Below are 27,626 nucleotides of genomic sequence, written 5' to 3' on the forward strand. Positions count from 1 at the left end.
ATAATTGACACGTGAAGACACCAATAAGCGGCAGATTCCGGGTCTGCGGCGGCTGCGCAAATAGAACGAAATTTCCGACATTAGCGCACCACTGAAGAAGAGAATTGTCCCTCGTTTCCGAATATACTGTTCCAGGATCAGTGCGACACAGCTAAAAAGCGAGCAGTAGCCGGGGTAAGTACGAAAACCGTCAGCTTGTAGCAAACTTCCCGTCGGATCTGAGTCCATCAAAGCGCTCCGCAGGGCTGCTGCGGCTGCGCCATTAGCCGCCTTTTAAACACATTTACCACGTCGAGCGGCAGCAGCGCAGCGCCGAGCTTCCTTACAAAAACACTGCGAAAGATGGAAATTGCACTTTGTCCACCCACGCACTGGTCTAGGATCGGTTACTCGGGTTGGAGGGGGGGATTCAATTAGCGGAACTTTCTCTTGACAGTTATACACATGTATTATATATATATTTGTGCCTGTAAACTGTTTTATACACCAGACTGCTTAGTCATGCAGTGCAGCGGTAGCAGGGACTGCCTTACAGCGCGGATATAGCGCCTTTATGTTTTCCAGCCCACTTGGCTGATACATGACTCTTTCCCTGAATTGCAACTGGCATAATGGACCCAGGGAACATCACCAGGAGGATCCCAGGCACAGTTCTGCCCGCCGGCTAGCGTGTGGATGGAATGCGGTGGAGAGATCGGCTGTTGAAATGGCGGCCAACTAACAGCATGCTAATAAGCACGTGGTTCAGTGGAGGTCCACGGCCTGGTGCGGGACGTCCGCCATGGTTTAATGATGTCTGGCCGACTACTGTAACCGGAGCTGAACATGTTATGAAAACGACAATAATAGTACAGAATTGTTATGAAATGTAAGATAAGTAATATGCTTGCTTTACACAAGCAGTTGTATGCTAACGTTATATCTCCTAAGGATATTCATACATAAACAGAATATATATACTATGCCATTTAAACATAATATATATGTCACATGGCAAGACAGACAGAAATATACAGTTATATATGCAGGGTAACGGGTAAGCTGTCATTCAGACACCCCAATGATAAGCACAAAGAAACGCTTGAGCCCAGCTCCGCCTAGCCTACAACAATAGGCACTTTCTTCGGTTCTGTTAGGACAGTTATTCAGAGCAGGTAAACAAGATGATGAGGGAGGTGGTGCACATTGGGTACTGAGGAACAAGACATAAGTTGTTATTGTCACTTGTTGGGAGGAACACGATGAAATTAAAACACTTGCAGGGGAACTATGTGACTATGCAATAAAAATATGGTGCAGATAGTGTGGACCAGCCATTTCCTGTCACCTCACCCTACCCTCTCCATGATGGGCTGAAAGAAGGCCTAACCTCACTGACCAGCCATTTCCTGTCACCTCACCCTACCCTCTCCATGATGGGCTGAAAGAAGGCCCAACCTCACTGACCAGCCATTTCCTGTCACCTCACCTTACCCCCTCCAAGATGGGCTGAAAGAAGGCCTAACCTCACTGACCAGCCAGCTATTTTTGCTATTAAGATACTTGCTCATGTTTGTTTTTGCTTTTTTCCCCTTGAACTATGTAGAACGACAACAGTTAAAAACGGAGAGAGGCTTTTTAGTCAAAGTCCTAACTCTTACGCGGAGAAAATGTCAAGATGTCTTCAGAGGAATAGAGAATAAAAGGTGACCAGCAGCAGCATCACTGACCAGGAAGAAGGAGGGATGGAGGGTGACCCCAGCAAGGACAGCGATGGCCTGCACGAGGTGCAGATGGTGGAGGTGGCCCTGGAGGCGCCACTGGTTGAGATCGTGGAAGTTCTGCATAAAGCCCAGAGTGAGGGACTGGGCCAGGCGACAGTGGTGGCCCTGGGCCAGGCGACGGTCGAAGGGCTGGGCCAAGCACTCGTTGCTGGGGTGAGCCAGGCACAGGTGGAGGCGGTGTCCAACGGGCAGGCTGCGGAGCAGATGGTGGTGAGCGACGACGGGACTGGCACCCTCCTGAAGATGCCCTTTGCTGAGGTGGCGTCGCTTCTGGACCCTAACATGAAGAGCTCCAAGGCGCTAAAGTACCAGATCCACTATGAGGAGGTGAAGAGGCGGCTGGAGGCGCCCGAGAAGATGTCCCTGCGCTCGCTGGCGGCCTACACCCGTGTGAGCCGCGGGCCGGCCAGCAGGAAGGCGCTGCTGGAGGCACTCGGCTCGTTTGGGCTGGCGCCCAGCACCACCACCGCCGTGTCCAGCTCCTTCTCCAAACTGACGGAAGGTAAGCTCCCTTCAGCTTGGCACCGCAGAGAATCGAGAGCTTCAAATAATGGAAACTGTCACCAGAATACAGATACTATATTCATGCTATTTTGTCTTCCACGTTATTCATGTAATGATGGAGCGTCACCTTGCACTTCCAGGTGACACGGCTGCCCTTTGCAAGGACGTGAAAGAGTTTGCTTCCCAGTACATGGATTATGACAATGTGGCAAGGCAGCTGCTTCCCGAGACCAATCAGGTGCAACACTGGTCCAAAATCATCGAGACACGGTGTGTTGCCATTTTCTGTGTTCTGTATCACATTTATGAGACATAAAAACAGTCAAGGTACCAATCCAGTATCTTTTCATGCCTCTAGAAGTTCTTGCGTGCTGTAGTTGAACAGAATGGAGTTCATCAACAGTTCTCTCTTTTTTTCATTTAGGAACTATCTTGAGGAAATGAGGAAGTCATTCCATGACCCGGTGAACAGCAGGACGTTTAACAACGCGACTCATGGCTTTGGGGCTGGCATGATAGACGTGGCCTTTGAGATGATTGACCGTGTCATCGATAAGCAGATACGGATCCTCTCGGGGGAGGTGGATCCTAAGGAGACCCAGGGTGGGGACACCAGGGCGAGGAAGCGACGACCCAGGACCAAGAGCGACATCAAGGCCAAGACCAGATGTGCCAAGGTCAAGAAGGAAGAGAGTCAGGGGGACAAAAAGACAAAAGCCAAGACAGGGAACCGGAAGCGGTCCAAAGAGCCAGAGGCGGTTCCTGAGGTTCAGCCGGAGATGGAGAGCAGTGTTTTAACTCTGGTCTCCGTAGGTTATGAGACCATCTCCGGTGGTCTTGAGCCTGGAACGACTGGTGTGGCCTAGCGAGTGTGCCCTAGCCAGTGTGCCCTAGCCAGTGCGCCATAGCCAGTGCGCCCTAGCGAGCGCGCCCTAGCCAGTGCGCCCTAGCCAGTGCGCCCTAGCCAGTGCGCCCTTGCGAGTGCGCCCTTGCGAGTGTGCCCTAGCGAGTGTGCCCTAGCCAGTGCTCCCTAGCCAGTGCGCCCTGGACCACGAACTCCTTGTCCTTCCTGGTGGCACAGACACTTTTTTTAAAAAAATGTTTTTTCGTTTTATTTTTCAGCCGTTTTTCAGAAGTTAAATGACAAGCGGTTTCTAGCCGAGCTGTTTGAAGTCAGATACTTGCCTTTTTGTAATGTCATGTTTGTTCTTTTAATGGCTGGTTTTGCTGGATCTCGGAGACTGCTGTGTTATTTTTTACTCCCCAAAATGACGCACTATGGTTTCTGTCAGTGATGTGGCCAGTTCCTTGTCCTATTAGCGACGCTCAGGTGGTGTTGTTGCCTTAGTGGATGGCATCTTCATGCATTAAAACATGCATCTGTGACGCCGGACTTATTCTGAATCCTCACACTCAATGTCTCTAGTTTAAACCCTTCATCTCACAAAATATCTTCAGGTATCTAAAGCCAGAAACACCCACAAGACTGATGATGATTAAACTGCCTCTAACTGGATTACAGCTAAATATGTTTTTCACCATGGATGTAATGTTTCGTAAAAAATCAAATGCTGATTGTAAATCATATATCTGGTTGTGAAAAACCCTGCCCAGTCCTGTTTGGTTCTGGGTAACCTCTTAATCTAGTGTTTAACTCACATGAGTGCAGGGCCAGTAAGTTAGGTTAAGGACCATGTGATTTTTAAGCAGGGATATTTCAAAATATTAAAACCAATGTTGACTGAACTGTCTTATCACAGACTTGGGAGCCCAGATACGAGCAGGTAGCAGGCAGATCTCACTGACCAAACGTGCACCGTCCAGTGGCCTTCAATCTAAGAAAGTGACAGACACATACGTAACAAGACAAGGCCTGGTGTAGAATGACCTGACGGCTAGCAAAAATGCTAATACTATGCTAAAATGCACAATTGTATAGTTCAATACATAAACTTCAGTGAAAAAGTTCAGTGAAGTTTTCATAATTTTAAGTTAATAATTTGCCCCTTGTGTCGTCTATCAATCCATCCATTTTCCAAACCGCTTATCCTACTGGGTCGTGGGGGGTCTGGAGCCTATCCCGGAAGCAATGGGCACGAGGCAGGGAACAACCCAGGATGGGGGGCCAGCCCATCGCAGGGCACACTCACACACCATTCACTCACACATGCACACCTATGGGCAATTTAGCAACTACAATTAACCACAGCATGTTTTTGGACTGTGGGGGGAAACCGGAGTACCCGGAGGAAACCCCACGACAGGGAGAACACTGAAGGAGCATTTTTAGTTCTATTTCTCAAGCTATTAGATTTTTCAGTTGTGAAAATCATTTATTTTCTCATTGTCATTTTTATCCTGCCTCATACTAATGACTCCGTCCTTAATTTAGCCATGATGCTGCCTAAGGCTTTGAGTTTCTCTCATAATACCAGAAACCCAGAGCACTTCAGCGAATGGGAAACTGCTAAATGCATAAAATATATTTAACCCTGATATCTGCAATAGGCTCCAGTACATGAATACTAAAGAAGGCGCATAGTCCCATCCACTCACTCTCCACATATGTAGTTATCTAATTATTTTTGTTTTTCTTCATTTATTTTTCCAGCAGGTTGAAATATTTACCCGATCATACACCAAATAATTTCCTTTTTTTCTCTCTTAACCATTAGCTGCCTTTGCTGAATAATCATACTTTGTTTATAATGGTTGGCATCTATCTGACTTCTGTAAAACTACCAATGGTTCATATAAGAGTATGGGCAGAGTTCTTACAGTAGCATATATAAATACATAGTTTGCTATGGTAAACCTGTAAACATCCAAAATAATGAACAATGAATAAGTAAGTGGCTATGTGGGGTAGAGTGTAGCTCAGGGGTTGTGTGCAGATGATTGTGGGTTCAAATCCAGTAGTCGGATGAGTAATAATATCACCACTGGGACTTAGACCAGGGACATCCATTCACCATTCATCCATCTTCTGTATCTGCTCGTCCTGTACAGGGTTGTGGGGGTCCATAGCCTATCCCAGAAGCTACATATGTACAGCAGGGGAATGCCGAGGACAAGGCACCATCCCATCACAGAGCACGTGCACCATTCAACAGTATGGGAAATTCGGCTCCAGTTCACCTTCACTTCACCTTGGACAGGGCCATTAATCCTAATTGCTGCTGGCTGACCCTGCTGTCTGACTCCAAGCTTTATCCCTAATACATGCCTTGGAGAAAAATGCCTATTAAAAATACTCATGTGAATTAAAGGTGCCACTCACATGAATATCGTAATGTGTATTTATGGTATGTAATTAGCTGCTTGGATTAGAAGTATTAGAAATGACACGAAGCATTCGATGGTCCAACGTAATAAAATGATGAAGGACTATTATACATTTTGGAAGGTGTGTGAATTGTTTTAGAAAATATTTTAAATAGGTTGAATGTTAATGTACTGCATTTGTGGTCAAAACATAGGTATGGAGCTATACGGTTTAAAACCTGGAAAGCCGAACAAGATGCATCTTTTTCAGGTATTGTAGGCAAATTTAATATGGTGTTCTCAAACTGGCAGATGGATATATTTCAAGTGACGTCTTTCTAAGTGTAATGAAAACTATTTATGTTCGCCTGCAACGTTGCCCTCTGACCTAGCTTTAGTTGACCAATTGGAAAACATTACACTCACACGAGCGCATATTCGCGTCCAATCATAAAGCCGTATATAATGAAGCGTCCAGTCGCTTCCTGTTGAAAGTACATGCCTGTGCTGCGATGGAGGCGTTGGTGCTGCCGGAGGATGGGTCTCATAAAGGCAACGGGGACACGGTTAAAGTACCCGACAGACTGTTGAAGAGAGAGCAAGTAAGGCAAGAGGAGGCTGAGCGACGTAAGGAGGCCAAAGAAAGCAAATCGGTTGCGGAAGAGAAAATCGATTACTTTTCTAATGCGTTTGGCACAGAAAGAGCCGCAGTTGAAGAGCTGCTGTCCGGCTGCTCCGCAGAGAATGGTGGCGCCACCGCTGCGGTCCTGGAAGAGGTCTCCTCCAGGATCCAGCGCCTACAGAAGTTTCTCAACGACAGCATGTCTTTCCTCACCCAGTACGAGCTCCGCCAGGCGCAGGCGTCGCTACAGAAGCTACAGGGCGCCCTGGCCTATAAGCGGGACGAGGTGATGCCCAAGAAAAGGTTCGCTTTCCGATCTCGGAACTCGGCGCCGAGCAAAAGCAAACTGTCCAGCGCGCTTCCTGTACAGGCTGCGGTGGAGGAGGGCGGCAGCACAGCAGTCGGCATCGGTGTCGACGTAGCAGCGCAGTGCGGCTTTTCCAACGTCTCCAGCCAGGTTCTAAGCAAAGGGCCGGATGAGATCAGGAAGCGGGACGTGCTCCTGACGCAGCTGACGAACTGCCGGGTGAGGCTGTATGGCGCGCCCAGCACCCTGCACATAAAACACGTCCGCGACTCGGAGATCATGTGCGGTCCCGTGTCCGGCTCGGTCTTCGTGGATGACTGCTCTGGCTGCACGCTCGCCCTCCCCTGTCAGCAGCTGCGGACTCACAACACCTGCGACACCCGAGTCTACCTGCATGTCACCAGCCGGGCGATCGTCGAGGACTGCACTGGGGTCAGCTTCGCCCCTTTCAGCTGGACTTATCCGGCTTTGGACGCCGACTTCGAGGCGTCCGGACTGGACAAGGGCAGAAACAACTGGAGCCAAGTAGATGACTTCAACTGGCTGGCGGCGGATACCCCGTCCCCGAACTGGACGCTCATTCCCGAGTCGGAAAGAAGGACCAGCTGGGACTGATTTATGTGTAATTCTTGAGGGCAGTGGTTTTATGTCCTAAACGCGATATATTTGTTTTCATTTAATTTACAAGCAATTGACAGACCCAGAGAGAAAGCAAGTACTCTACTAACCTGAACTATGATTAATAATCCAGATAAACGTCATGACCTTTTCCTGTTATTCAGCTAATTCTTGGGATTACCTGCAGGAAAACCATAAAATAAATCTCCATTATCAGCCTTTTTGCTTGTCACTGTTAAATGAGTGTCTCTTGTCTGGAGAGAATGCATTGTAATGAAAGTTTTTGTTTTATCTACAGAAGTTACACACCCACTTGCTGGTCAAATAAGTATTTTGCTTCAGACGAATTAGCGCCCCGATTCCATATGGGCTGTGGTTTTGCAGCTTCCTGTACAATGTCTGTTATGAATGTGCCTGTCCTTGCCCAGAGATCTCACTGCCAATTTGCGCATTATTGTGGGTGCCTTTTACGTTAAGCTGCTAAATTGCACTGGTGTGATTGGCTAACAAACTTGTCGTCGTCTGACACGGAATCTGTCTCTGAATGATACAATGAATGCAACCTTCCAGAAATTTAATCACAGTGTTTTTTTAACAAGACAACATCGAGTTTTTATTGGCAAAGACAAAGGGCAAGAGAAGGGAATGATGACATCAGGATCTTTAGATACAACGGCTTACTAGTATTACTGTGTACTGTTTGGAACCAACTCCGAACCCTAGAAGTAGAAGGTCATAGCAATGGGCATGAGGCAGGGAACAACCCAGGAGGGGGGGCCAGCCCATCGCAGGGCACACTCACACACCATTCACGCTCACATGCACACCTATGGGCGATTTAGCAAGTCCAATTAGCTTCAGCATGTGGGGGAAACCGGAGCACCTGGAGCACGACGACATAGAGAGAACATGCAAACTCCACACACACATGTGACCCAGGCGGAGACTCGAACCCGGGTCCCTGCGGTGTGAGGCAACACTGCTAACCACTGCACCACCATGCTGCCCCTTGATAGTCATTAAAGGTTGGTAAATAAAAGCATGTCTTCCACAACACTCATTGCCTGCTTTTATGAACTTCAAAGAAAATGTATACCACAGGAAAGCTTAGTGAGATGTGGCTTCAGTCCATCACTGATGCATTTATCTAAAGTAACATACATTTTTGTGAAAGCTAGGTTAGACAACTGGGGGGGTTAGGGCCAGCTCAAGGGCATAATGGTGACCATGTGGTTATTTGAACTGGTAATTTGTTGATCACGGGAACAGCGTCTCAACCCTCTGAGCCAACACGTGTAAAGCGCAGTGTCAGACTACCAAACAAAGCAACAACCCAATAATGCAATTAATGAGATCAGCTGGCAAAGTGCAACATCCAGTGATGTAAAGGTAGTGCTCCAGGTGAGGCTCGAACTCACAACCTCGGCATGGCTCTGCTCGTACTGCTGTATAAGTACCGCGCGCTAACCGATTGCGCCACTGGAGCGAACTGATTCATTTTGGTATGAAATTAAATATTTCATCAGTTTCCGAATATCTTTTCTAGAGCAAAGGCTCCAGTATGAGTATGTCAGGTAGGTCTGTATTGTGCAGCATAAATCCATGTTGTATACATGTTGCATACATATATTTTTTAGGGTACTGGCGGATAATTACTAATCACGTTTCTAAGAAGAGGGAAGAGATCTTTTGTTTTCTGAAGCCCGTTGCGGCTGCTAGCTGTTGGCAATATCCTGCATTTCGATGCAGTTTTGGCTGCTCTCAATGGCGATTTCGTACGACTGTTCAAGAGTAACTAAGCAGCAGTTGGATAATGTTGGAGGTTCCGATGACAGGACGCTCGGTGCCGAGGCTTGAGGCTTCACAGAACCAGGATAAACAATGAGGAAAACTCTATGTTTTTGCAGTAACTACTCCAAACTGTTAGCTGCATTATTTTTGCAGTTCTTTTGAGGTGCAGTCAGTGTTACTTCAAGCTTCAAAGGCCTAATTACACTTTTGTGTTACCCTCCTTTTGTAAGAGCCCTCCTTGCCTGTCTTAGGATGTGTTCATACTTGGCTCAATTCTGCCAATTCAAGTGGACTCAAACTCAAACCACTCACTAAGTCCACTTAGCAGGTCTGTTTTCTGGTGATACGTGAGCAGAAAGTGCGCTTTGCTTTTTTTTCCTGTGCTTTTTGGCCACTACGGGATACCATGCAGTGTTGATGTCACAACTGTCAAAACATTATCATGAATTCTTCAGATGAGAGTAATTTTTAATAGTCTTTAATAGTTAAATGAAACAGGAAATGTTATAAATTTACTGTAAAGGAAAACGTTACAGTGTGCTTTTAGAGGGTCTGAGCTTTTCTGGAGAATGCACTTATGGCTGAATCGAATTGGCTGAATCAAACACAGCCTTAGTTAATAGGAGGTCTCATTCACAACACAACAAACCAGCTATGTGAAGAACCGAACCAGAAACTAAACCAATTACACTCCAAAACTGGAGATAAAACCGGAGCTTATGAGTTGTCGAGGATTTCCACAAATGGGATCAGACCAGGTAGGAGGTGTAGGGTGACGTATGGGGATTTTCACTGTAATCATTTGGATCATTTGCAATCCTTCTCCTTAGGATGGAAAAAGAATGGACAGAGTTAGACGGTGAGTCCGGCCATTCCGTCCTTTTCCTGCCGATCATTTGATAAACAGAGATTTATATGGATGAAACCTTGGATCATCAGTGCTCAGCCACTTACTTACCTGAAGAAGACTCTGTGGAATAAGGAGTGTTTTTCTTTGGTATGGATCGAACTTTTGCAGGCACACTTCGCCTGCACACTGTTTCTTGAAACTGAGTGAACTCTGACTGTAATCACGGAGACACCACTGATGAAGTGAAAATCTGCAAGTCTACTCCCAAAGACATACTGTACAGTTGTGTTGTAGCAAAGACCCACTGAATCAGGATGGCACTAATGAAGGTGAAGTTCAACCTGAAGAAGCGTGTGAAGCTCGCTCAAGGACTTTGGTTAATGTACTGGTTTGCCGTCGTGGTGGGAGTCCTGGTCTTTAGTATGGGCCTCTTTTTCAAGACCGAGCTTCGCAAGCGGAGTGACATGATGGACAACAAGGAAAGCCACTTCGTTCCTAACCTGCTGATCCTGGTGGGGCTGGTAGGATGTTGCATCAACGCCTTCGGTGGGAAAATCAGCTACGACTCGCTGGACACTACCAAGTTCCCCAGGTGGCAGCCCCTGCTGAAGCCCTTTCTGATTGGTTGCATCTTCTTTGATGTGCTTCTCTTCTTCACAGCCTTTCTGTGTTTCACTATGAGATTGTCCCTCCAGTTCACACTGGCTGAAGGCCTGAAGAACAGCTTGAAGTTTTACAAGGACACGGACATTCCGGGCCACTGCTTCATGAAGAGGACGTTGGATCTGACACAGATTGAGTTCCACTGCTGTGGAAACAACAATTACAAGGACTGGTTCGAAATCCAGTGGATCAGCAACCGATACTTGGACTTTAGCTCCAAGGAGGTTAAAGAGTGAGTGGTCACTGAGTGCCCTTTTCTTGGGCCTTGTGAGCATGTTTTTGAAAGTGCCATTGAATGACGATCATTCTTAATTTTTTTGAAGTTTTTATTACTGACGTAGCTTAAGAACAATAGAAGCATATCGTACTGGTTCCTACAGTGTCTCGAGTGAGCTACTGGGAATACACCTTGAGGATCTGGCCCACAGCGTTACACTTTCAAAGGACCAGTGCTCTGGTTTGGCAGGTCTACTGCGTGGGTTAGTGTGCCTCTATGGACCAGTGCTCGGGTATGGTAGGCCTGATACGTGGGTTAGTGTGCCTCTAAGGACCAGTGCTCTGGTACGGCAGGCCTTCTGCGTGGGTTAGTGTGCCTCTAAGGATCAGTGCTCTGGTTTGGCAGGCCTTCTGCGTGGGTTAGTGTGCCTCTAAGGACCAGTGCTCTGGTTTGGCAGGCCTACTGCGTGGGTTAGGTAGCTGCTAAGGATCAGTGCTCGGGTTTGGCAGGCCTACTGCGTGGGTTAGGTAGCTGCTAAGGATCAGTGCTATAGTAAGGCAGACAACACCTGCACTACATTCTGTCGACAGTAGAGGAATCATTATTACAGGGACAACCATTCAAACCCCCCCCCCCCCACAGTGCTTTATTGTTCTAGTCAGTGTGTAGTGCTGTGCCATGCCGATCAGTGTGTAGTGCTGTGCCATGCCGATCAGTGTGTAGTGCTGTGCCATGCCGATCAGTGTGTAGTGCTGTCGGTGATGCATATTGTCAGTATCATGACGTGCTAGTCAGTGTGTAGCGCCGTCAGTGTCGTGACATGCCAGTCAGTGTGTAGTGGCGTGACTTGCCAGTCAGTGTGTAGTGCTCTCGATGCTGCATGTGATCAGTACCATGACATGCTAGTCAAGGTGTAGTGCCGTGACATCCCAGTCAGTGTGTATTGCTAGTCAGTGTGTAGTGCCGTCAGTACCATGACATGTCAATCAGTGTGTAGTGCTGGTCAGTGTGTAGTGCTGGTCAGTGTGCAGTGCTGGTCAGTGTGTAGTGCCGTCAGTGCTGCATATTGTCAGTACCATGATGTCCCAGTCAGTGTGTAGTGCTGGTCAGTGTGTAGTGCTGGTCAGTGTGTAGTGCCGTCGGTGCTGCATATTGTCAGTACCATGACGTGCCAGTCAGTGTGTAGTGCTGGTCAGTGTGCAGTGCTGGTCAGTTTGCAGTGCTGGTCAGTGTGTAGTGCCGTCGGTGCTGCATATTGTCAGTACCATGACGTTCCAGTCAGTGTGTAGTGCTGGTCAGTGTGCAGTGCTGGTCAGTGTACAGTGCTGGTCAGTGTATAGTGCCGTCGGTGCTGCATATTGTCAGTAGCATGACGTGCCAGTCAGTGTGTAGTGCAGGTCAGTTTGCAGTGCTGGTCAGTGTGTAGTGCCGTCAGTGCTGCATATTGTCAGTACCATGACGTGCCAGTCAGTGTGTAGTGCTGGTCAGTGTGCAGTGCTGGTCAGTGTGCAGTGCCACTCCAGCTGCTTATTGTCCATGTTCTGTGGATGACATGAGCCTCTCTCCCCCCAGCCGCATCAGCAGTAACGTGGAGGGGCAATACCTGATGGACAGCGTCCCATTTAGCTGCTGCAACCCCGGCTCCCCGCGACCCTGCATCCAGCAGCAGCTGACCAACAACTCCGCCCACTACAGCTACGAGCACCGCAGTGAGGAGCTCAACATCTGGATGCGCGGCTGCAGGGAGGCGCTGCTCTCCTACTACGGCGGCATGATGAGCAGCATCGGCGCACTGGTGCTGCTGCTCGACATCCTGGAGGTGATCCGCTCTCATCCACAGGTCTGGCTGCTCTGCCAGTCATTAAGTGCTTAAGAGCATTAGCTTAAGAGCAAATTTGTAACCCAGCTTCAGAGTTTTCCCTTTCTTGTCAAGGCACAAAGTCACTCTTGAAAGCTGAGAACCTCAGAAAGTACATATGCTGGGCTTTAAACCCACCACCTTTTGTTTTGGGGTTTAGCTTCTTAACCACTATACTACCATTTCTGATCCAGTCCCATATGGCACATAGCCAGCTACACTTTGGGCGTTTCTCAGTATGCATACTTGACCGTACTTGTGTTCTCATGTACCTGTTTCATGTCATCTTCCATTGCTGAAGACCAATTGCAATAGAACAGAAGTATAGAGGACGGTAAAAATCCCCGGATGTTGTTCTTGCCCTTCCGAATATCAAGGATACATTGATTGCATCCTTGGCAAACAAGACCAATCCCATGATTCATTGCACCCCACGTTTCTTCTTGGGAGGCAAGTTCGCAGGACCACTTTTGCCAAGAGCACAAGTACGACCTCGGTGCTCTTGCCATTGAGAAACAGCCTTTCTCTCACCATCGCTCTTTCACGTAGTCACATCACATTCGCTTTGTATCCATTTGATGGGTATTTTCATTAGTTCTGAGAAGCAGCTAAGCTTCAGACACATTGGTTGGTGGAAATGCTGTGTGGGATTATCACTGTTTAACTTAGTTTAGCCCAGTGGGGAACAGAAATGAAACCAGCAGCTGGTTTAAATAAGCGCATGTGTCTGACAGACAGTGTGTGGCTCAGCGGATTCGGATGCAGGTCAGACGTCACGCATGCAGAGTGATGTCACTGGTGGGCCCCTGGAAGAGGCCCTTGACCCCCAGCCTGGTGACCCTGCTTCCTTAAATATACATGTCACTCTGGATAAAAGTGTCTGCTGAATGTATAAAGCAGACTTGCTCGGGCTGCACTCTCCGCTCCTCTCTGTCTTCTTATCCTTTGTTAGAATCCCACTAGTTCTATCGTATGTCACCATGGGGGGAATGTGCATGTAGCAGAGTCGCTAAAGACCAGTGGCTAACAGTCCTAGGCCTTGAAATAAACACCTGACAGGCCTGGAGCCCCGAGTATAAATGGCTGCAGGTTGCTCCCCCTTGCGGGCCCCTCCCACGCTGACAAACGGAGGTACTTAAATATGTGTTGTGTCGCAAGCTGTCCGCCATTTTGTATCTCCTTTACAGCATTACGGCGTCTCCATGTACAGCGGCTTCCTGAGGCATTTAGTGTTTCTCTTGTCGTGAATGTTGTATAAATATCTTCAGGGTCAAATGCAGCAGCTGACCACTGATCTATTAATTTAGGGGGCTACCTGAGCCGCCCTGCTAAACTAAATCTGTGGGATTACCTCAGGCTGGAGGTAACCAGGGGGATCGTGACCCTAAAATAGCAATGGTTACGCAAAAGAGACACAGGGGTGGGAGCGAGATATTAGTGTTTGATGTTCTGCTTCCTTGATTGTGGATAAGTTATTAAATAGTAACTTTAGGTTGTCAGGCAGAAATAACCTCTAACTTGTTAGTCTACTCGGGAAAACGAAAGACATGAGTTTGTCGTCTTTATCTTTTTGGCTAATTAAATGTGTTTCACTCCTCCGGCCTCTAGGTGGCAGTAACGGCAGGACTGCAGTACCTGAACACATCTCTGGCAACACTCGTGAATCCCGAGGAACCAGAAAGTGTGAGTGAGGGCTGGCTGCTAGAGAAGACCCTAAATGAGACCTTCTCTGACCTAATGGAGAAAATCAAGGCGTTGGGCAAGGGCAACAAGGTGCAGGAGGGCGTGGAGGAGGAACCTGTTGTCACAGTGAGCTGAGTGAGCCACGCCCACCTGGACTGAGGTCACTTCCTCCCATGGGAGAGAATGAGAGGAAAATCCACCGAGACGGACACAAGCACACACCCACACTGACCACTGAAAGTGAAGGAAAGTGACGTGGGTAATACAATAAGATCCGATGCTAAATTTGTACATAATTGTTTGTATGTATATAATGAAATATGCATCGTAATACAAAAAAGCATAAAAAAACTAAAAGAAAATCTATTTGGGTGTAACGATCATCCCTCTCACCACACAAACACCCACGCGGCTTTGCCTCCTGTTTTGTTTTGTAATATAGTACCACTAATCTAAACCCCTGAGGAGTACAAAATAAAATTAGTCTCATCTATTTTTGAATAATCTTTTTGTTTTGCTCTGCAGATTTGTAGAATTTAATTGGAGGAATGTTTTACTCAGTGGACATTTAACGTAATAGTCAGAAAGTCCGATAGTCAGAAGACGGAGACATTACAACACAGACTACTGATGAAACCTGGACTTGTGCGAAGGCATCAAAGCAGATCATTCTGCATGAAAACAGAGAGAGGGATGAGGTCAGACTGTAAGGCTGTGAGCTGACCTCTTGCTGTGGCTGTAACACTGAGCGGTGACCCTCTTGTGTTGACCTCAGTCTTAGTTTCTGGTTCTCACCGATTTCCACTGGTGTATCCTGGTCCTTGATTCTGCTCGACTGATTGATTGCCCTGACCCACACCTATGCCAATACCTCAGAGTATGCAGTTTGACTCATGATAAGGAGGGCGCCTCTGGGACCCTACAGCCTCCAGAGGGGGCCGTCCTACAGCCTCCAGAGGGGGCCGCCCTACAGCCTCCAGAGGGGGCCGCCCTACAGCCTCCAGAGGGGGCCGTCCTACAGCCTCCAGAGGGGGCCTCTGGGACCCCCTTGCTGCAGCTCTCCTGCCTTTTGGTTTTTGATGAGTTTTACGGTGGGACGGGTGGTGGGGAGCTACTGACAGACCTTTCTGCGGAAATTGAGGGCTGAGGGGGAAACTGAGATTGGCAGGTAAATTCTCTGGTTGTTTCTCCTCCTTGGCCTCTAGCTGTGTGTGTCTCAGGCAGGTCAGAGCATTTTTACAAAGGGTCCCAAATCCTCCTGTATGCTTCCTCTTATCAAGTCAGTCTGATAGACAAACCCAAAGCGGGCCACATGTACTGAAAAGGCTACTTCTATGTAAAGATTAGCATTCATTTGTAACTTGGTTTTTGTAAAAATCTGACATGAATAAATCGCTTCTGATTGTGTCTGATATAGGTGTTGTCAGTATCAATAAAGGTTTGATGGAATCCTGTCTTCATGGGGGTCTTTTAGCCAGTCTGGTGGTATGTCTGATGACTATGAGAGGACCTCAGAAAACATCAACATCTATTCATCTTCCATGACCATTTGCCAGCACAGCAGCCTGGCGGTCATCTGGAGAGCAATGATCATGAGGCAGGGATGTCCAGCACAGGACATTTCCTCACACGCTTTGAGCAATTCAAAGTCATCAATCCAGCCGACCATATCTTCAGATTATGGTTGGAGCACTGAGCATGTCTGAGAAGGTTATCCGTCATCTAGGTCATATTATATCTGTTAACACTAAGTCAGAAGACTTGCTGTTCAACTTTGAAAACGTTCTAGCAATCATCTAAGAGCCCTCATCACTTCCCCGGAATATAAACGTCTGTGGGTCATCCAACGCCTTGACGTCACTGAACCCAATTAAATCACATGAGTGTCGTCTGGAGTCCAAAGATGGTTCTGGCACTGGGAAGGGTAAAGATGGTCTTCTCTGTGCACATCATTGTCATCAAAAGATTGTCGTCAAAAAGGTGTCCTTTCGCCGTAAATATCACATTTTGTTCTACCCAGTGGAGTTACTGTTTATATGTTATTGATGTATAGATTTCTGCATTTCTCATTGTCTTGGACGGATCACAGCACATTGTCTCGCATTTTTAGGTCTTAGAGTCCTGTTGGGTTTGAAAAGCATCAGAATGTGATGCTTGCTGGAAATCTCTTCTCTGAGACTCCAGCCACGTCCAGCAACAACTGAACTTGGTGGTCAGTTTGACAGCTACATCTACTTGTCAACGCAAACAGCCTCTTCTTCCAAACATGGAGAATCGCGCAGCAGCAGCTCGACATCTGCAGCATGCAGACAAGATCAGGAGCTTCAGGTGCTGTTTAACTGAGCATCACAACAGCTAAGGTACAATATCTAAGCGATTCTGAGTTTGGTGTCATGCATTGGTGTCATACACTGTGTTCAGTGTGACCGTAATGTGCAGGAAAGCTTCTCTGAACCTGCAGCTCATTTAGCCTGGAAGCAGCTCTGGAGGCAAAGGTGGTTCCAGCCAGAACTTAATAGGTTGACCCAATGAAGGGACCACATGCTGTGCATGTCACTCTGCCTGCTGTGTTTCTCTCATCCGCTTGTAAATCTGGATTACAGAGAGGAAACCCAGGCAAACAGAAGCGGAGGATACAAGCTGCACACACAGGAATCAAACACTGGCTGCAGACTCAGCCAGTCATCAGGTCGGGGAGGATTTCATGTTTGTTTAGAGTGTTTTAGCGTTTGTGGATTTTTTGGCAGGAAGCGGAACACAATTTTTAAAAGTAGGAGCTGTGCTTGGATTGGGAGATAGCAGAGGGTTAGGGTTAGGGTTAGGGTTAGGGGTTAGGGTTAGGGTTAGGGTTAGGGCTCTCTGTCGCTTAGGCAGCATTTCATACGCAGTGGCCACCAAGCAGAAACAGGAAGTGCTAAGCAGTGAGCTCCAGTGACATAACTGACCCATGAGGACACTTTTCTCGGCATTCTGCGTGGCCCACAGGCGTCCCGCTTGGACTTAAGCTTTCGTTAATGTCATAAGAACAGTAAGCAGCTTTGGCGATTAACCGGTTAGCCCCCTTGTCCTCTCTCAGACTCTCTTGGATGGTAGGAGTCGCCGTGAGTGCAAAGGACACGTTCTGCTACTGCAGCGTTGGGCATTTCGGATCCAGAAGCTACAAATCCGGACCATGATTTTCTATCAACCAATTGAGCAAAAAGAGTGACAGTCAGAGAGCAGTCAGCTGGTTGGTAGAAACAAAATCTTGCTCTGGATTTGTAGGTTCTGAACTTGAAATACCTAACACTCCGCTACAGATCTGAAGGATTGCAGCCCTGTTGGCTGACTGCTGGGAGACAGAGTAAGACGGACACAGAAATCCATCCTGCAGCTTTGGGGTCATTTCCGCTTGGGATGTAGCGGCACTTTGCCCCATTCCCAAAATTCCAGTACAGGAAGGAGCCCTCTTGACTGTGCTCCCAGCATCTATTGGGTTGGTGTCAGTGTGCAGTAATATTCCAGCCCCCTGGCCCCCACTTACACCCCACCCCATCAGTAAGTTCCTCAAATCTGCCTCGATGCCAAATCTAGCTTCGCAAAGCAGCAGGCCGTTGTCCCGTCTTGACCCAAATCCCCTGAAAACGCTCCATGCCTACTCTGCCACATGTACTCCGTGCTCCGGGGTAGCGAATGCGGTATGACCTTTTCTGGAACAGCAACATTACAGAATTCGCCAGCACGGAAATGAGACACCCGAGGAGCCTGGCACGTCGACTAGCGCCTCCCACTGGCAGGACCAAGGCCGTGCGCTTTTATTCCAGAACTTCTGGGCTTCCTGTGGGCCAGGATCAAGGAATTGGCCTGTGAACTGTGTTACCCTCAGCCAATTAGCTGGCTTGCTGGGATGGCACCACATCTGAGGACTGAATAGTAAATACATGCATGCTGACAGTGCAGCCATGTTGGACGTCTCTAAGCAAATACACAATGCCGACTGTAGGGGCTGCGCTGGATATAACTAACCATCAAATGCTCATATTAAGCCTGCTTACGTTGAGACTCCAACTACCAAGTACTGAATACTGAGCAACTGAAACCAGCAGTAAATACACCAAATGTTTCATTACTGAGTACTGAAGCAGGATCCACATACTTGCGATTATCAAGCTCTGTATACTGTGGCATTTGGTATCGTTTAAATTACAGAGCCTTTAATCAATCCTCAACACACTGCAAGTCAAAAGAACTGTCGGGGTCATACTGATGATTAACACTAGAGGGCACTACCAAGCAAGAAGAAAACGAGAGCCCAGAAAATGAAGTGCTGCTTCTCGTGTGCAGGCGTGAAGATTAAACTTCAATGTATAAAATACCGAAAGCAAACAAGACTACAAAAGTCTGACTGCCTAAATTAATACTATTACGTCTGATCACTTTAAAATTTTTATAGTTTTTTCACGTTAAAATGTAATCACTAATCACAGTGTCTACTGGACGTTTACACCGTTTAAAAATATTTTTTCTTTCTCTCGTTTGGACAAATTGGTTAGAATCTGAAGCTGTATCAGAATAATGTAAGGCTACGCAGCTGTCCCCTTGGCAGCGGCGGTCCTCCGGAACAGAGCAGCGTATCCTGCATGGATATGAGCCCAATCGCTGCTGTCCGCTCCGGAACTTAACGTCCTTCTCTGCAGTCAGGGGTAAATACCAGCAGGTGGCGCTGTCCCCCCAGCTTCTGCAGGCGTCACAAGCTTCTCTTCAAACGAGTGAAAGAAGTTCCTACTTGAGTTCGCCGCTTCTGAGATTAGTAAGTTAGTTATTTTTAGTTTTCTGCATCTTTGAGGAGTGTAGCTGAAATTTCCTGTGTTTGAAACTCGCCGTTTGAGGAGCCCAGAAGTGTTTTGGAGGTTAGTTTACATCCTAGGCTAACATCAGCCACAAATCAGAATGCGCTGGATCTTCGTGAATATTTCAGTCTGCTGTGTTGTGGTTTCTGGATTGAAAGTTGACTTGGTGGGTCCAAATTCGGCTACTGGCTGACGTCACAGTTAAGTTTGACACAGTGGTGTCAGAGCTGGGGTTACTGACTTAGAAGCTGAGCTAAGAATGGTGAGTTCACAGCTATCAAACATTACACCGTCTGACTTAGGTGCATATGAAGGTTTTCTTCCAGTGTACTGGCTCCACTCACTTCCCTAAAAAGGTGCCCTGTTGAAGGGAGGGGAGGAAACATGCAGCCCAAACCCAAAATGAAGGTGTTTTCACTAGCGCGTGGCCACGAGTCTCTATCCTCCTCCTCGCGCATGTCTTTGCCACGGCTGTCAACAGGCCTGCTGTGATTCTTATGGCAAATCGATAATATTCCATTATAATCCTAAAATTAGCTGCATTAAAAGCGTTGGGGGCAGTTTGCAAACCCTACAGACTATTTACAAGGTAATAAAAGTGTTACGTGCATGTAAATGTGTGTGCAGACTTGTTTTGAATCGGCAGCCCTGCTTTGCACACGTGCAGATGATTCTGCTGGGTCACTGTTCATGCAAGTTTACAGGTGGAGCATCAGGCACCCCGGTGTGTCTGTGGTGAAGGCAACAAGTGGGCACCGGTGCCCCTTTATGCCCCCTTACACTCCCACGCATCCCTCTGCCTGATTCATGGCTGTTTGGGTCTCCAGCGTCTGAGAACACATACCCACTTGGTACACATTCCCTGCAGATTAAACAGTTCTTTGACCTGGAGGCAGCTGAGGGGGCTGGGCTTGGTGAAGAATGGGTATAAGGGGTGGGGGCGAAACAAGGGGGTCCCGGGATCTTTTTAAGAGCCTGCTTTTTACCTCTCATGTCGCCATGGTAACCCCCTGGGACCTAGCCATGGTGATGCATGAGTCCAAAACTGTCTCTGCCGGTCTCACCCTGCAAAACGTGGCCCAGTAACGCTCCTCATGCTTTATATAAATACATACTCCGCTCACTCTCTCCTGAAATGGGAGCTGAGCTGTTTTCACGCATCAGATAAAAAGGAACGGGCAAAAAAACCATGTTGTGATACTCAGGCCGCGAAGCAGATTTACTTTCTCGTTTCTTGCTGGTCTGATGCGATCAGACAGAGGGGTCTCAGTGCACACGGGCCCTTTTGTCATTTTTAAGGTCCGAATGAGTTACTGTGACTGGATGTTGCCTCAGAAGCAGAGCAGCCCGCCTCGCCTTGGAGGAAAACATAAATAAATACGTCTGACTGGGCCATTCTTGACCGTGTCTGAGGTCTCCTGTGTGGAAGGAGGTGCTGGGGGGAGAGAGGGCGCCACCAGCTGGTCAGAAACAGGGCTCTCCTCAAGTTAAAGGAGAGAAGTGGACAGCAGAGAGTTAAGTGGACAGAGTCGGTGTGAGCGGCGGCCCTGGTGGTACGAGCCCCCGGTTTCCCCCCACAGTGCCTTTAAGTGCAACATCCCGAGGTCGGGGGTCACAGTGACAGCAAGGTCTTCTGGGCAATCGGTTCTGTGCCTCTATTCCAAGGAGACCGCTTGTCTGCCAGGATGAGCAATGCATCATTTGTCAAGCGTGGGGGTTATAACTGCTAGAGTGGTACTTCTGGGGGTTGGGGGGGGTGGCGGACCTGGTACCATTCAGTTTAAACAGGAAGGTGAAATCCGGAGACGGGGCTCATTTGTCAAAAGCTCGGCGCGAGCCAGAATCGCCTTGGCTTGTCAGGGGAACCAGGCGAAGCTCCTGTAATGTGAGATTCACGGCCGTCTGCATTCTCTGTGTTCCGCTCGCAAGCACCGGCATTTAACAGCTAAACGGCGAGAGCTATATGCCATTTAAAAAGGGCCCCAAACACGTCCTCTGCTCCTGCTGCTGGCAGACGGGAGGGATCAGAGTTAGACAGGCAGCCTTCCCCAACACTGCCGTCCCGTCGTGGGGGGGGGGGGGGGGGGTCTACACATGGAGCCAGCTCGTACCCAAAGGACACAAACACGGCCTTATGATATTCCCATGCCATCCTGGAGTTTCAGGGCTGTGATCTCAGTCTGTCCAGGATGGACAGTACAGTCTGGGCCGTAGGTGGTTTTTGCGGAGGGTGGACTGGACACGCCCCCAGGGCCGCGCGTCTTCACGGCGAGCGTGTGAGGCCGGATCACGCCTCTGTGGAGGAAAGGGGCTCTTGCTCTTTGCCGTAATGCAAGCCTGACCCAGAAATGTTCTGTAAATTGGACACTTTTTTCAGGCTAAATTTAGAACATATACTGTATAGATGTGTACTCCTATACCGTATGCTATTAAAGTTATTCTGGATTTAAAAATGTTTGTTTACTAACTGCAGGTTAAATAACTGCAGCTTCACCCTCTATCCTCTGTGGAGGTGAGCAGGATTTTAAATTTTCCACTTGAACCTTCCGGAATCTCACAGGTCACGGGGACCGGCGAGGCTGATGAGGAACCGATCCTGTCTGGGGCTGCATCCCTCCTCTGCTGCTCAAAGCCAACGTGACACTGGCTTCACTGCCAGCGCCCCCACATCGGCTGCCCTCCCCTCAGAAGATGGCGCTCAAGGAGGCCTCAGGTACACAGACACGCAGGTGAGAAGACACAGATACACAGGCACTGCAGAGGAGCAGACATGCAGATGGGGACAGTGATACACAGCACTGGAACACAGACACAGATACACAGGCACTGCAGAGGGACAGACATGCAGACGGGGACAGTGATACGCAGCACTGGAATACAGACACAGATACACAGGCACTGCAGAGGGACAGACATGCAGACGGGGACAGTGATACGCAGCACTGGAATACAGACACAGATACACAGGCACTGCAGAGGGACAGACATGCAGACGGGGACAGTGATACGCAGCACTGGAATACAGACACAGATACACAGGCACTGCAGAGGGACAGACATGCAGATGGGGACAGTGATACGCAGCACTGGAATACAGACACAGATACACAGGCACTGCAGAGGGACAGACATGCAGACGGGGACAGTGATACACAGCACAGGAATACAGACACAGATACACAGGCACTGCGGAGGGACAGACATGCAGACGGGGACAGTGATACACAGCACTGGAATACAGACACAGATACACAGGCACTGCAGAGGAACAGACATGCAGATGGGGACAGTGATACACAGCACAGGAATACAGACACAGATAAACAGGCACTGCAGAGGGACAGACATGCAGATGGGGACAGTGATACGCAGCACTGGAATACAGACACAGATACACAGGCACTGCAGAGGGACAGACATGCAGACGGGGACAGTGATACACAGCACAGGAATACAGACACAGCGGCCCACAGAAACCCAGAGACACTCAGACACAGACACTGCGAGACACACGCAGACACATCCACTGCCGCACACACAGACACACACCCTTAGACACACACACACACACACACGTGTATGAATCCCCCAGACATAAACTGTCTGTGCCAAGCTGAACTCGACCCCAGGTCTTCGGGAGTCTGTCTGCAGATTCCAGACGTTGTGTAAAGCTGCGGGGGGATCTCAGGCGGGGGGATCTCAGGCGGGGGGATCTCAGGCGGGGGGATCGTGGGCAGGGGGATCTCAGGCGGGGGGATCTCAGGCGGGGGGATCTCAGGCGGGGGGATCGTGGGCAGGGGGATCTCAGGCGGGGGGATCTCAGGCGGGGGGATCGCGGGCGGGGGGATCTCAGGCGGGGGGATCTCAGGCGGGGGGATCGCGGGCGGGGGGATCTCAGGCGGGGGGATCGCGGGCGGGGGGATCTCAGGCGGGGGGATCGTGGGCAGGGGGATCTCAGGCGGGGGGATCTCAGGCGGGGGGATCGTGGGCAGGGGGATCTCAGGCGGGGGGATCGTGGGCAGGGGGATCTCAGGCGGGGGGATCGTGGGCAGGGGGGATCTCAGGCGGGGGGATCGGGGGCAGGGGGATCTCAGGCGGGGGGATCGAGGGTGAGGAGATCGTGGGCGGGGGGATCTCAGGCGGGGGGATCGTGGGCAGGGGGATCGCGGGCGGGGGGATCTCAGGCGGGGGGATCGCGGGCAGGGGGGATCTCAGGCGGGGGGATCGGGGGCAGGGGGATCTCAGGCGGGGGGATCGAGGGTGAGGAGATCGTGGGCGGGGGGATCTCAGGCGGGGGGATCGTGGGCAGGGGGATCGCGGGCGGGGGGATCTCAGGCGGGGGGATCGCGGGCGGGGGGATCTCAGGCGGGGGGATCGCGGGCAGGGGGGATCTCAGGCGGGGGGATCGGGGGCAGGGGGATCTCAGGCGGGGGGATCGTGGGCAGGGGGATCGCGGGCGGGGGGATCTCAGGCGGGGGGATCTCAGGCGGGGGGATCACGAGTAGCTGCCTGCGTTTGATGCTCACCGTGAGTGAATAATAATATAATGGAATCACACTGAATAACAGTTGCCGAATCATAAAAAACGGGCCGCATTTAAAAATTTCAAATAAATTCAGCACTCGCCAGCTCACAGGAAAGGGGTCAGGATTTGGAATGAAAGCAAGAAAGGTTGCAGTGAGCAGAAAGGTTGCAGTGAGCAGAAAGGTTGCAGTGAGCAGAAAGGTTGCAGTGAGCGCGCTCACACCGGAGGGACGGCAGATATACGCGCAGCGGACAGCCCCTCCTGATCTGGCACTCAGCCGCAAACTGCTGATAGAGGAACTGACTCATTTTTGGTGGCACTATAAGAGGAATGGGGGGGTGTTCGTGCCTAACTTTACCTACAAACCCCCTCTGCCACACATACACACACGCGAATGCAGCCCCTCTCCGGGGAGGGAAGACCGAGCCCCTCGGAACAATAAACCCCCCCCCCACTTAAACATACACATCCATCACGACGGCAGCATTATTTTTAGGCTGTCTGCAGCCACGGAAAGTGCCGGACACAGAGTCGTAGCGGCAGTGAGCAGATGGTCGCTCAGAAGCACTGGCCGATAAGCACCCTCCACATTCCAGCCATGACTGTATTTATTTATTAATTAATTTATATATACATTTCTGGAGTGCGTGATTCGCGTGACGTCACTGTCCAGGCGAGCTGGCCGGCTCGCACTTCAGCGCCCCCGCAAGGATGGTGAAGCAGCGGCACCGCACCTGCGATGCCAAAATCCAACCTGGGGAAAAGGCCGCAAACTCTCCGACGCCAACTAGGGGCTGGTATTCGCCATGTCAGTATAGAGGTTTGATAGTTGTCATTGAAGACAAACAAGCAAAGAAAAACACGAGGCGTTAGGTATTTCTGCTATTGCTGACACTCCGTGTTTCCTGCAGTTTTGGCTGGACTGTGAAATCCATCTGAAAATGTGTCCTGGCATGTAAACACAGCGCCTGCCAGGGACTCTCTGCCTGGGACTCTCTGCCTGGGACTCTCTGCCTGGGACTCTCTGCCAGGGACTCTCTGCCTGGGACTCTCTGCCTGGAGACTCCGCCCACATCTCTCAGCTCTTCTGCCTCGCGCTGAGGCCTTGCTGCACGTTGTGATCAACACCGCCCCCTTTAAAGCCCTTCAGGCCCCCCTACACCCCCCCCCCCCCCCCCCCCCCCCGTACTGGGATACCATTCCAATTCAACAGAGTATTAAATTGAGCAATTATTATTATTTTAAAGTCATGCCTCTCATTTGAATCACTAAGGAATTTTCCGACAGCAGAATACTGGGGAATGTCTTGCATTTTTTAATCTGTTATATTTATTTTTATGATAATAGGTCAGAGTTAGAGTCACTGAACGTGCCTTTAGATGTCGGGACCGACATGCAGAATGACACGGGTCGCATGCGAGTAGGATGAGATTTGGGAGGTGCAGATAAGCAGGCCACGCCTATCTTGGCCATACCCACACATGTTACACCCAATCAGGTAAGGCCACGCCTATCTTGGTCACACCCACACATGTTACACCCAATCAGGTAAGGCCACGCCTATCTTGGTCACACCCACACATGTTACACCCAATCAGGTCAGGCCACGCCCATGAAAGGCCACACCTGACCGTGCCTGGGGAGAGCATGAGGAAGGCTGTGTACTGCCATCCCGCTGAGCTGAAAGGAGCAGACCTTCAGGGCTGTGTAGCACTTTCAGATGCTCTTAAGAAGCTCATTTTTCCTGTTTACGCCTAAAGGGGATGGGGGGGGTGGAACCCATTTTCTCAAGGCTGATAAAAGGCTGAAAACTGCCAGAGCGCAGTGTGTGTCTCAGTCGCCCCTAAGACGCGGCATCACAGTGTCGCCTGTGCTCTATTACATTATATTATCTCATTATTTAACGGCTTTGTGGCCCTTTAATCCGGGCGTCATGCTTAATAGATTCTCGCTTCGCCCATTCACAGGACCGACTCTTTCCAAACGGCATTCCTTGAGGTGGAAGAGTCTAATTAGCTCAACTGCTGAATAATTCATGTTCTCCCAGCGCTAAATGAGCAACGCTCATTTTATTTTTAATTTTTTTTGCCCCTCTGTGAAACACATCTTCATCCCCAAAGCTTTTTACAAAGGCAGAAGCTGCAGATGTTGATCTCCGGGGGGCCGCCCACCCCTGCCCTGTGCCTCCCAGGCTGAGCACTCAGAGAACGGCCTCTGTGTTCCTCACAGTGCCACCAGGTCCAGGCAAATCAGAGAGACGGCGGCCAGCAGGGAGTGAAACGCAGGGAGTGAAACGCAGCTCGGAGAATCAGAGAGGCCAGCGTCCAGCTCTGGCTGCCAGGTGACACGCTGGGAGAGTCTCAAAGGGCTCGGTGTGGCACACAGGGGGAAGCATCTACAGGACATTCTGTTACTGACAAAACCCAGTGCAGATGGGTGCTGTGTGTTACTGGGCAGTGTCGGTGCGGATGGATACTCTGTGTTACTGGTCTGTGATGGGGCAGATGGGTATTGTGTGTTACTGGGCAGTGTCAGTGCGGATGGATACTCTGTGTTACTGGTCTGTGATGGGGCAGATGGGTATTGTGTGTTACTGGGCAGTGTCAGTGCGGATGGATACTCTGTGTTACTGGTCTGTGATGGGGCAGATGGGTATTGTGTGTTACTGGGCAGTGTCAGTGGCGATGTTTGGTCTCTGTTGTGGATGAACTCGCACAGAGACCCCGAGGCGTCACTCCACCCCTGAGAGTGACCTTGCCAGAGAGTCTGATCCATTTCAGTTCCAGTCACTGACTTTAATTATCCCAGGAGAGCTTGACACAATACAGCAACCTTCCCCGAGATATTAATCCATCCATCCATTCATCTTCCAGCTGCTTATCTTAGCCAGGCTGTGACATTAATTAAGACATTAAACACCATCAATAAATAGGATTCAGTTTCCTGTCTTCCAGGCTGACATAGTAGATCTCCCCAGGCAATCAGAAATCAGCCATGTCACTCCACACACAGACACATACACACACACACTCACAGACACACACACACCCACACTCACAGACACACACACACACACACACTGTTCTCAGCAGGTACAAACATGAGCGACCTGCTCTTTGGTAGCTGACATTCTTCTGAAGGGACTGTTTACCTCCATCTGTTTTCTGTGACCGCTTGTCCCATTCAGGGTGGCAGGGGGTCCGGAGCCGACTCTGAAGGCTACAGCTGCAAGCCAGCGATCGACAAAGGATGGGCGCCGACCCATCGCAGGACAAACACACACACACACTTGTCACTCACACACCAGTCGCACACACACCATTCACATACATAGTCACTCCTGTGGGCAATTTAGCTAGTCCAATTAGCCTCAGCATGTTTTTGGACGGTGGGGGGAAACCGGAGAACCCGGAGGAAACTCCATGACGCCACGGGGGGGGGGGGGGGCACACAAACTACATACATGTAGCTGAAACGCGAACCCCGATCCTTAGGTCTGAGGTCACCCATGTTATCTGCATTTTTTACAGTTATTTCCAGACTTAGCCCAATACCACTTAACACATGCAGCATATCAGTAGACTGTGTGAACTAAACTGTGTATCCTTTTGCTTTGATACGAAATGCATCCAGTCATCACTTCCTCCAAAATTCATGAGTACTTCTCTCAGTCATTGTTCAATATCCACAAAACGCTGTACAGCTATAGCAAATGTATTAGACATTTACATGCTCTGTTCAAAACAGTTAACTTTCAGTTCAATACCTAACAATTTAGATCACTTGTAGATGGAAACATGCTGCATTTTGACAAATGAAACTATATGTAAACTTGAAATATGGCAGATTATTCCGATTTTAGCAAAAGTTTATTAAATTTTTTAGTTTGCAGCTTTGTTACCATCCATACAAAAATGGTCTTATTTGCACTGAAACATGCAGGTGCACCATAAAGAGAAAAGTATTCTGCATGGATGCCTTTCTGCATGAATGCCTTTCTGCATGCCTTTCTGCATGGATGCCTTTCTGCATGAACGCCTTTCTGCACGAATGCCTTTTTGCATGCCTTTCTGCATGCCTTTCTGCATGGATACCTTTCTGCATGCCTTTCTGCATGGATGCCTTTTTGCAT

At 49.3% G+C, this 27,626-nt stretch overlaps 3 protein-coding genes, 1 long non-coding RNA gene and 1 other non-coding gene across 6 annotated transcripts; 4 read left to right on the forward strand and 1 right to left on the reverse strand.

Moving 5' to 3' along the window:
- Positions 1 to 26: 26 nt before the first annotated feature.
- LOC125715627 (uncharacterized) lies at positions 27 to 3,660 on the forward strand. Of its 2 annotated transcripts, none has more exons than XM_048987393.1 (4): positions 27 to 174; positions 1,586 to 2,265; positions 2,408 to 2,537; positions 2,692 to 3,660. In XM_048987393.1, exons 2-4 carry the CDS (start codon positions 1,725 to 1,727, stop codon positions 3,131 to 3,133), a joined length of 1,113 nt encoding a protein of 370 aa, XP_048843350.1. In that variant the 5' UTR covers positions 27 to 174; positions 1,586 to 1,724; the 3' UTR covers positions 3,134 to 3,660. The 2 variants fall into 2 exon arrangements, with proteins under 2 accessions (XP_048843350.1, XP_048843352.1); XM_048987395.1 differs by lacking the exon at positions 27 to 174 and adding an exon at positions 731 to 868.
- Positions 3,661 to 6,014: 2,354 nt separating this feature from the next.
- Positions 6,015 to 7,299, forward strand: tbcc (tubulin folding cofactor C). The gene has a single exon (XM_048987396.1). The coding sequence runs from the start codon at positions 6,044 to 6,046 to the stop codon at positions 7,073 to 7,075; it is 1,032 nt and encodes a 343-aa protein (XP_048843353.1). The 5' UTR covers positions 6,015 to 6,043; the 3' UTR covers positions 7,076 to 7,299.
- A 1,172-nt stretch (positions 7,300 to 8,471) lies between these two features.
- Positions 8,472 to 8,564, reverse strand: trnai-uau (transfer RNA isoleucine (anticodon UAU)). The gene is given in 2 exon segments: positions 8,472 to 8,507; positions 8,527 to 8,564. It is a non-coding gene; the product is annotated as a tRNA-Ile (tRNA).
- Positions 8,565 to 9,925: 1,361 nt separating this feature from the next.
- prph2a (peripherin 2a (retinal degeneration, slow)) lies at positions 9,926 to 14,536 on the forward strand. The gene is made up of 3 exons (XM_048987397.1): positions 9,926 to 10,614; positions 12,172 to 12,418; positions 14,066 to 14,536. Exons 1-3 carry the CDS (start codon positions 10,034 to 10,036, stop codon positions 14,273 to 14,275), a joined length of 1,038 nt encoding a protein of 345 aa, XP_048843354.1. The 5' UTR covers positions 9,926 to 10,033; the 3' UTR covers positions 14,276 to 14,536.
- Positions 14,537 to 18,470: 3,934 nt separating this feature from the next.
- On the forward strand, positions 18,471 to 26,886 carry LOC125715740 (uncharacterized). The gene is made up of 3 exons (XR_007384163.1): positions 18,471 to 19,029; positions 21,530 to 21,698; positions 26,682 to 26,886. It is a non-coding gene; the product is annotated as an uncharacterized LOC125715740 (long non-coding RNA).
- Positions 26,887 to 27,626: the final 740 nt, after the last annotated feature.

This window comes from Brienomyrus brachyistius, chromosome 20, assembly GCF_023856365.1.
Source record: "Brienomyrus brachyistius isolate T26 chromosome 20, BBRACH_0.4, whole genome shotgun sequence".
In the NCBI taxonomy this organism is placed as follows: domain Eukaryota; kingdom Metazoa; phylum Chordata; class Actinopteri; order Osteoglossiformes; family Mormyridae; genus Brienomyrus; species Brienomyrus brachyistius.

Bases quoted from the DNA above. Each gene is read 5' to 3' on its own strand.
- prph2a (XM_048987397.1), top strand. From the start codon at position 10,034: ATGGCACTAATGAAGGTGAAGTTCAACCTGAAGAAGCGTGTGAAGCTC. The intron at 10,615-12,171 runs GTGAGTGGTCAC...CTCTCCCCCCAG, and splicing joins AGCTCCAAGGAGGTTAAAGA to CCGCATCAGCAGTAACGTGG. The intron at 12,419-14,065 runs GTGATCCGCTCT...TCCGGCCTCTAG, and splicing joins TGCTGCTCGACATCCTGGAG to GTGGCAGTAACGGCAGGACT.
- tbcc (XM_048987396.1), top strand. From the start codon at position 6,044: ATGGAGGCGTTGGTGCTGCCGGAGGATGGGTCTCATAAAGGCAACGGG.
- LOC125715627 (XM_048987393.1), top strand. From the start codon at position 1,725: ATGGAGGGTGACCCCAGCAAGGACAGCGATGGCCTGCACGAGGTGCAG. The intron at 2,266-2,407 runs GTAAGCTCCCTT...TTGCACTTCCAG, and splicing joins CTTCTCCAAACTGACGGAAG to GTGACACGGCTGCCCTTTGC. The intron at 2,538-2,691 runs GTGTGTTGCCAT...TTTTTCATTTAG, and splicing joins TCCAAAATCATCGAGACACG to GAACTATCTTGAGGAAATGA.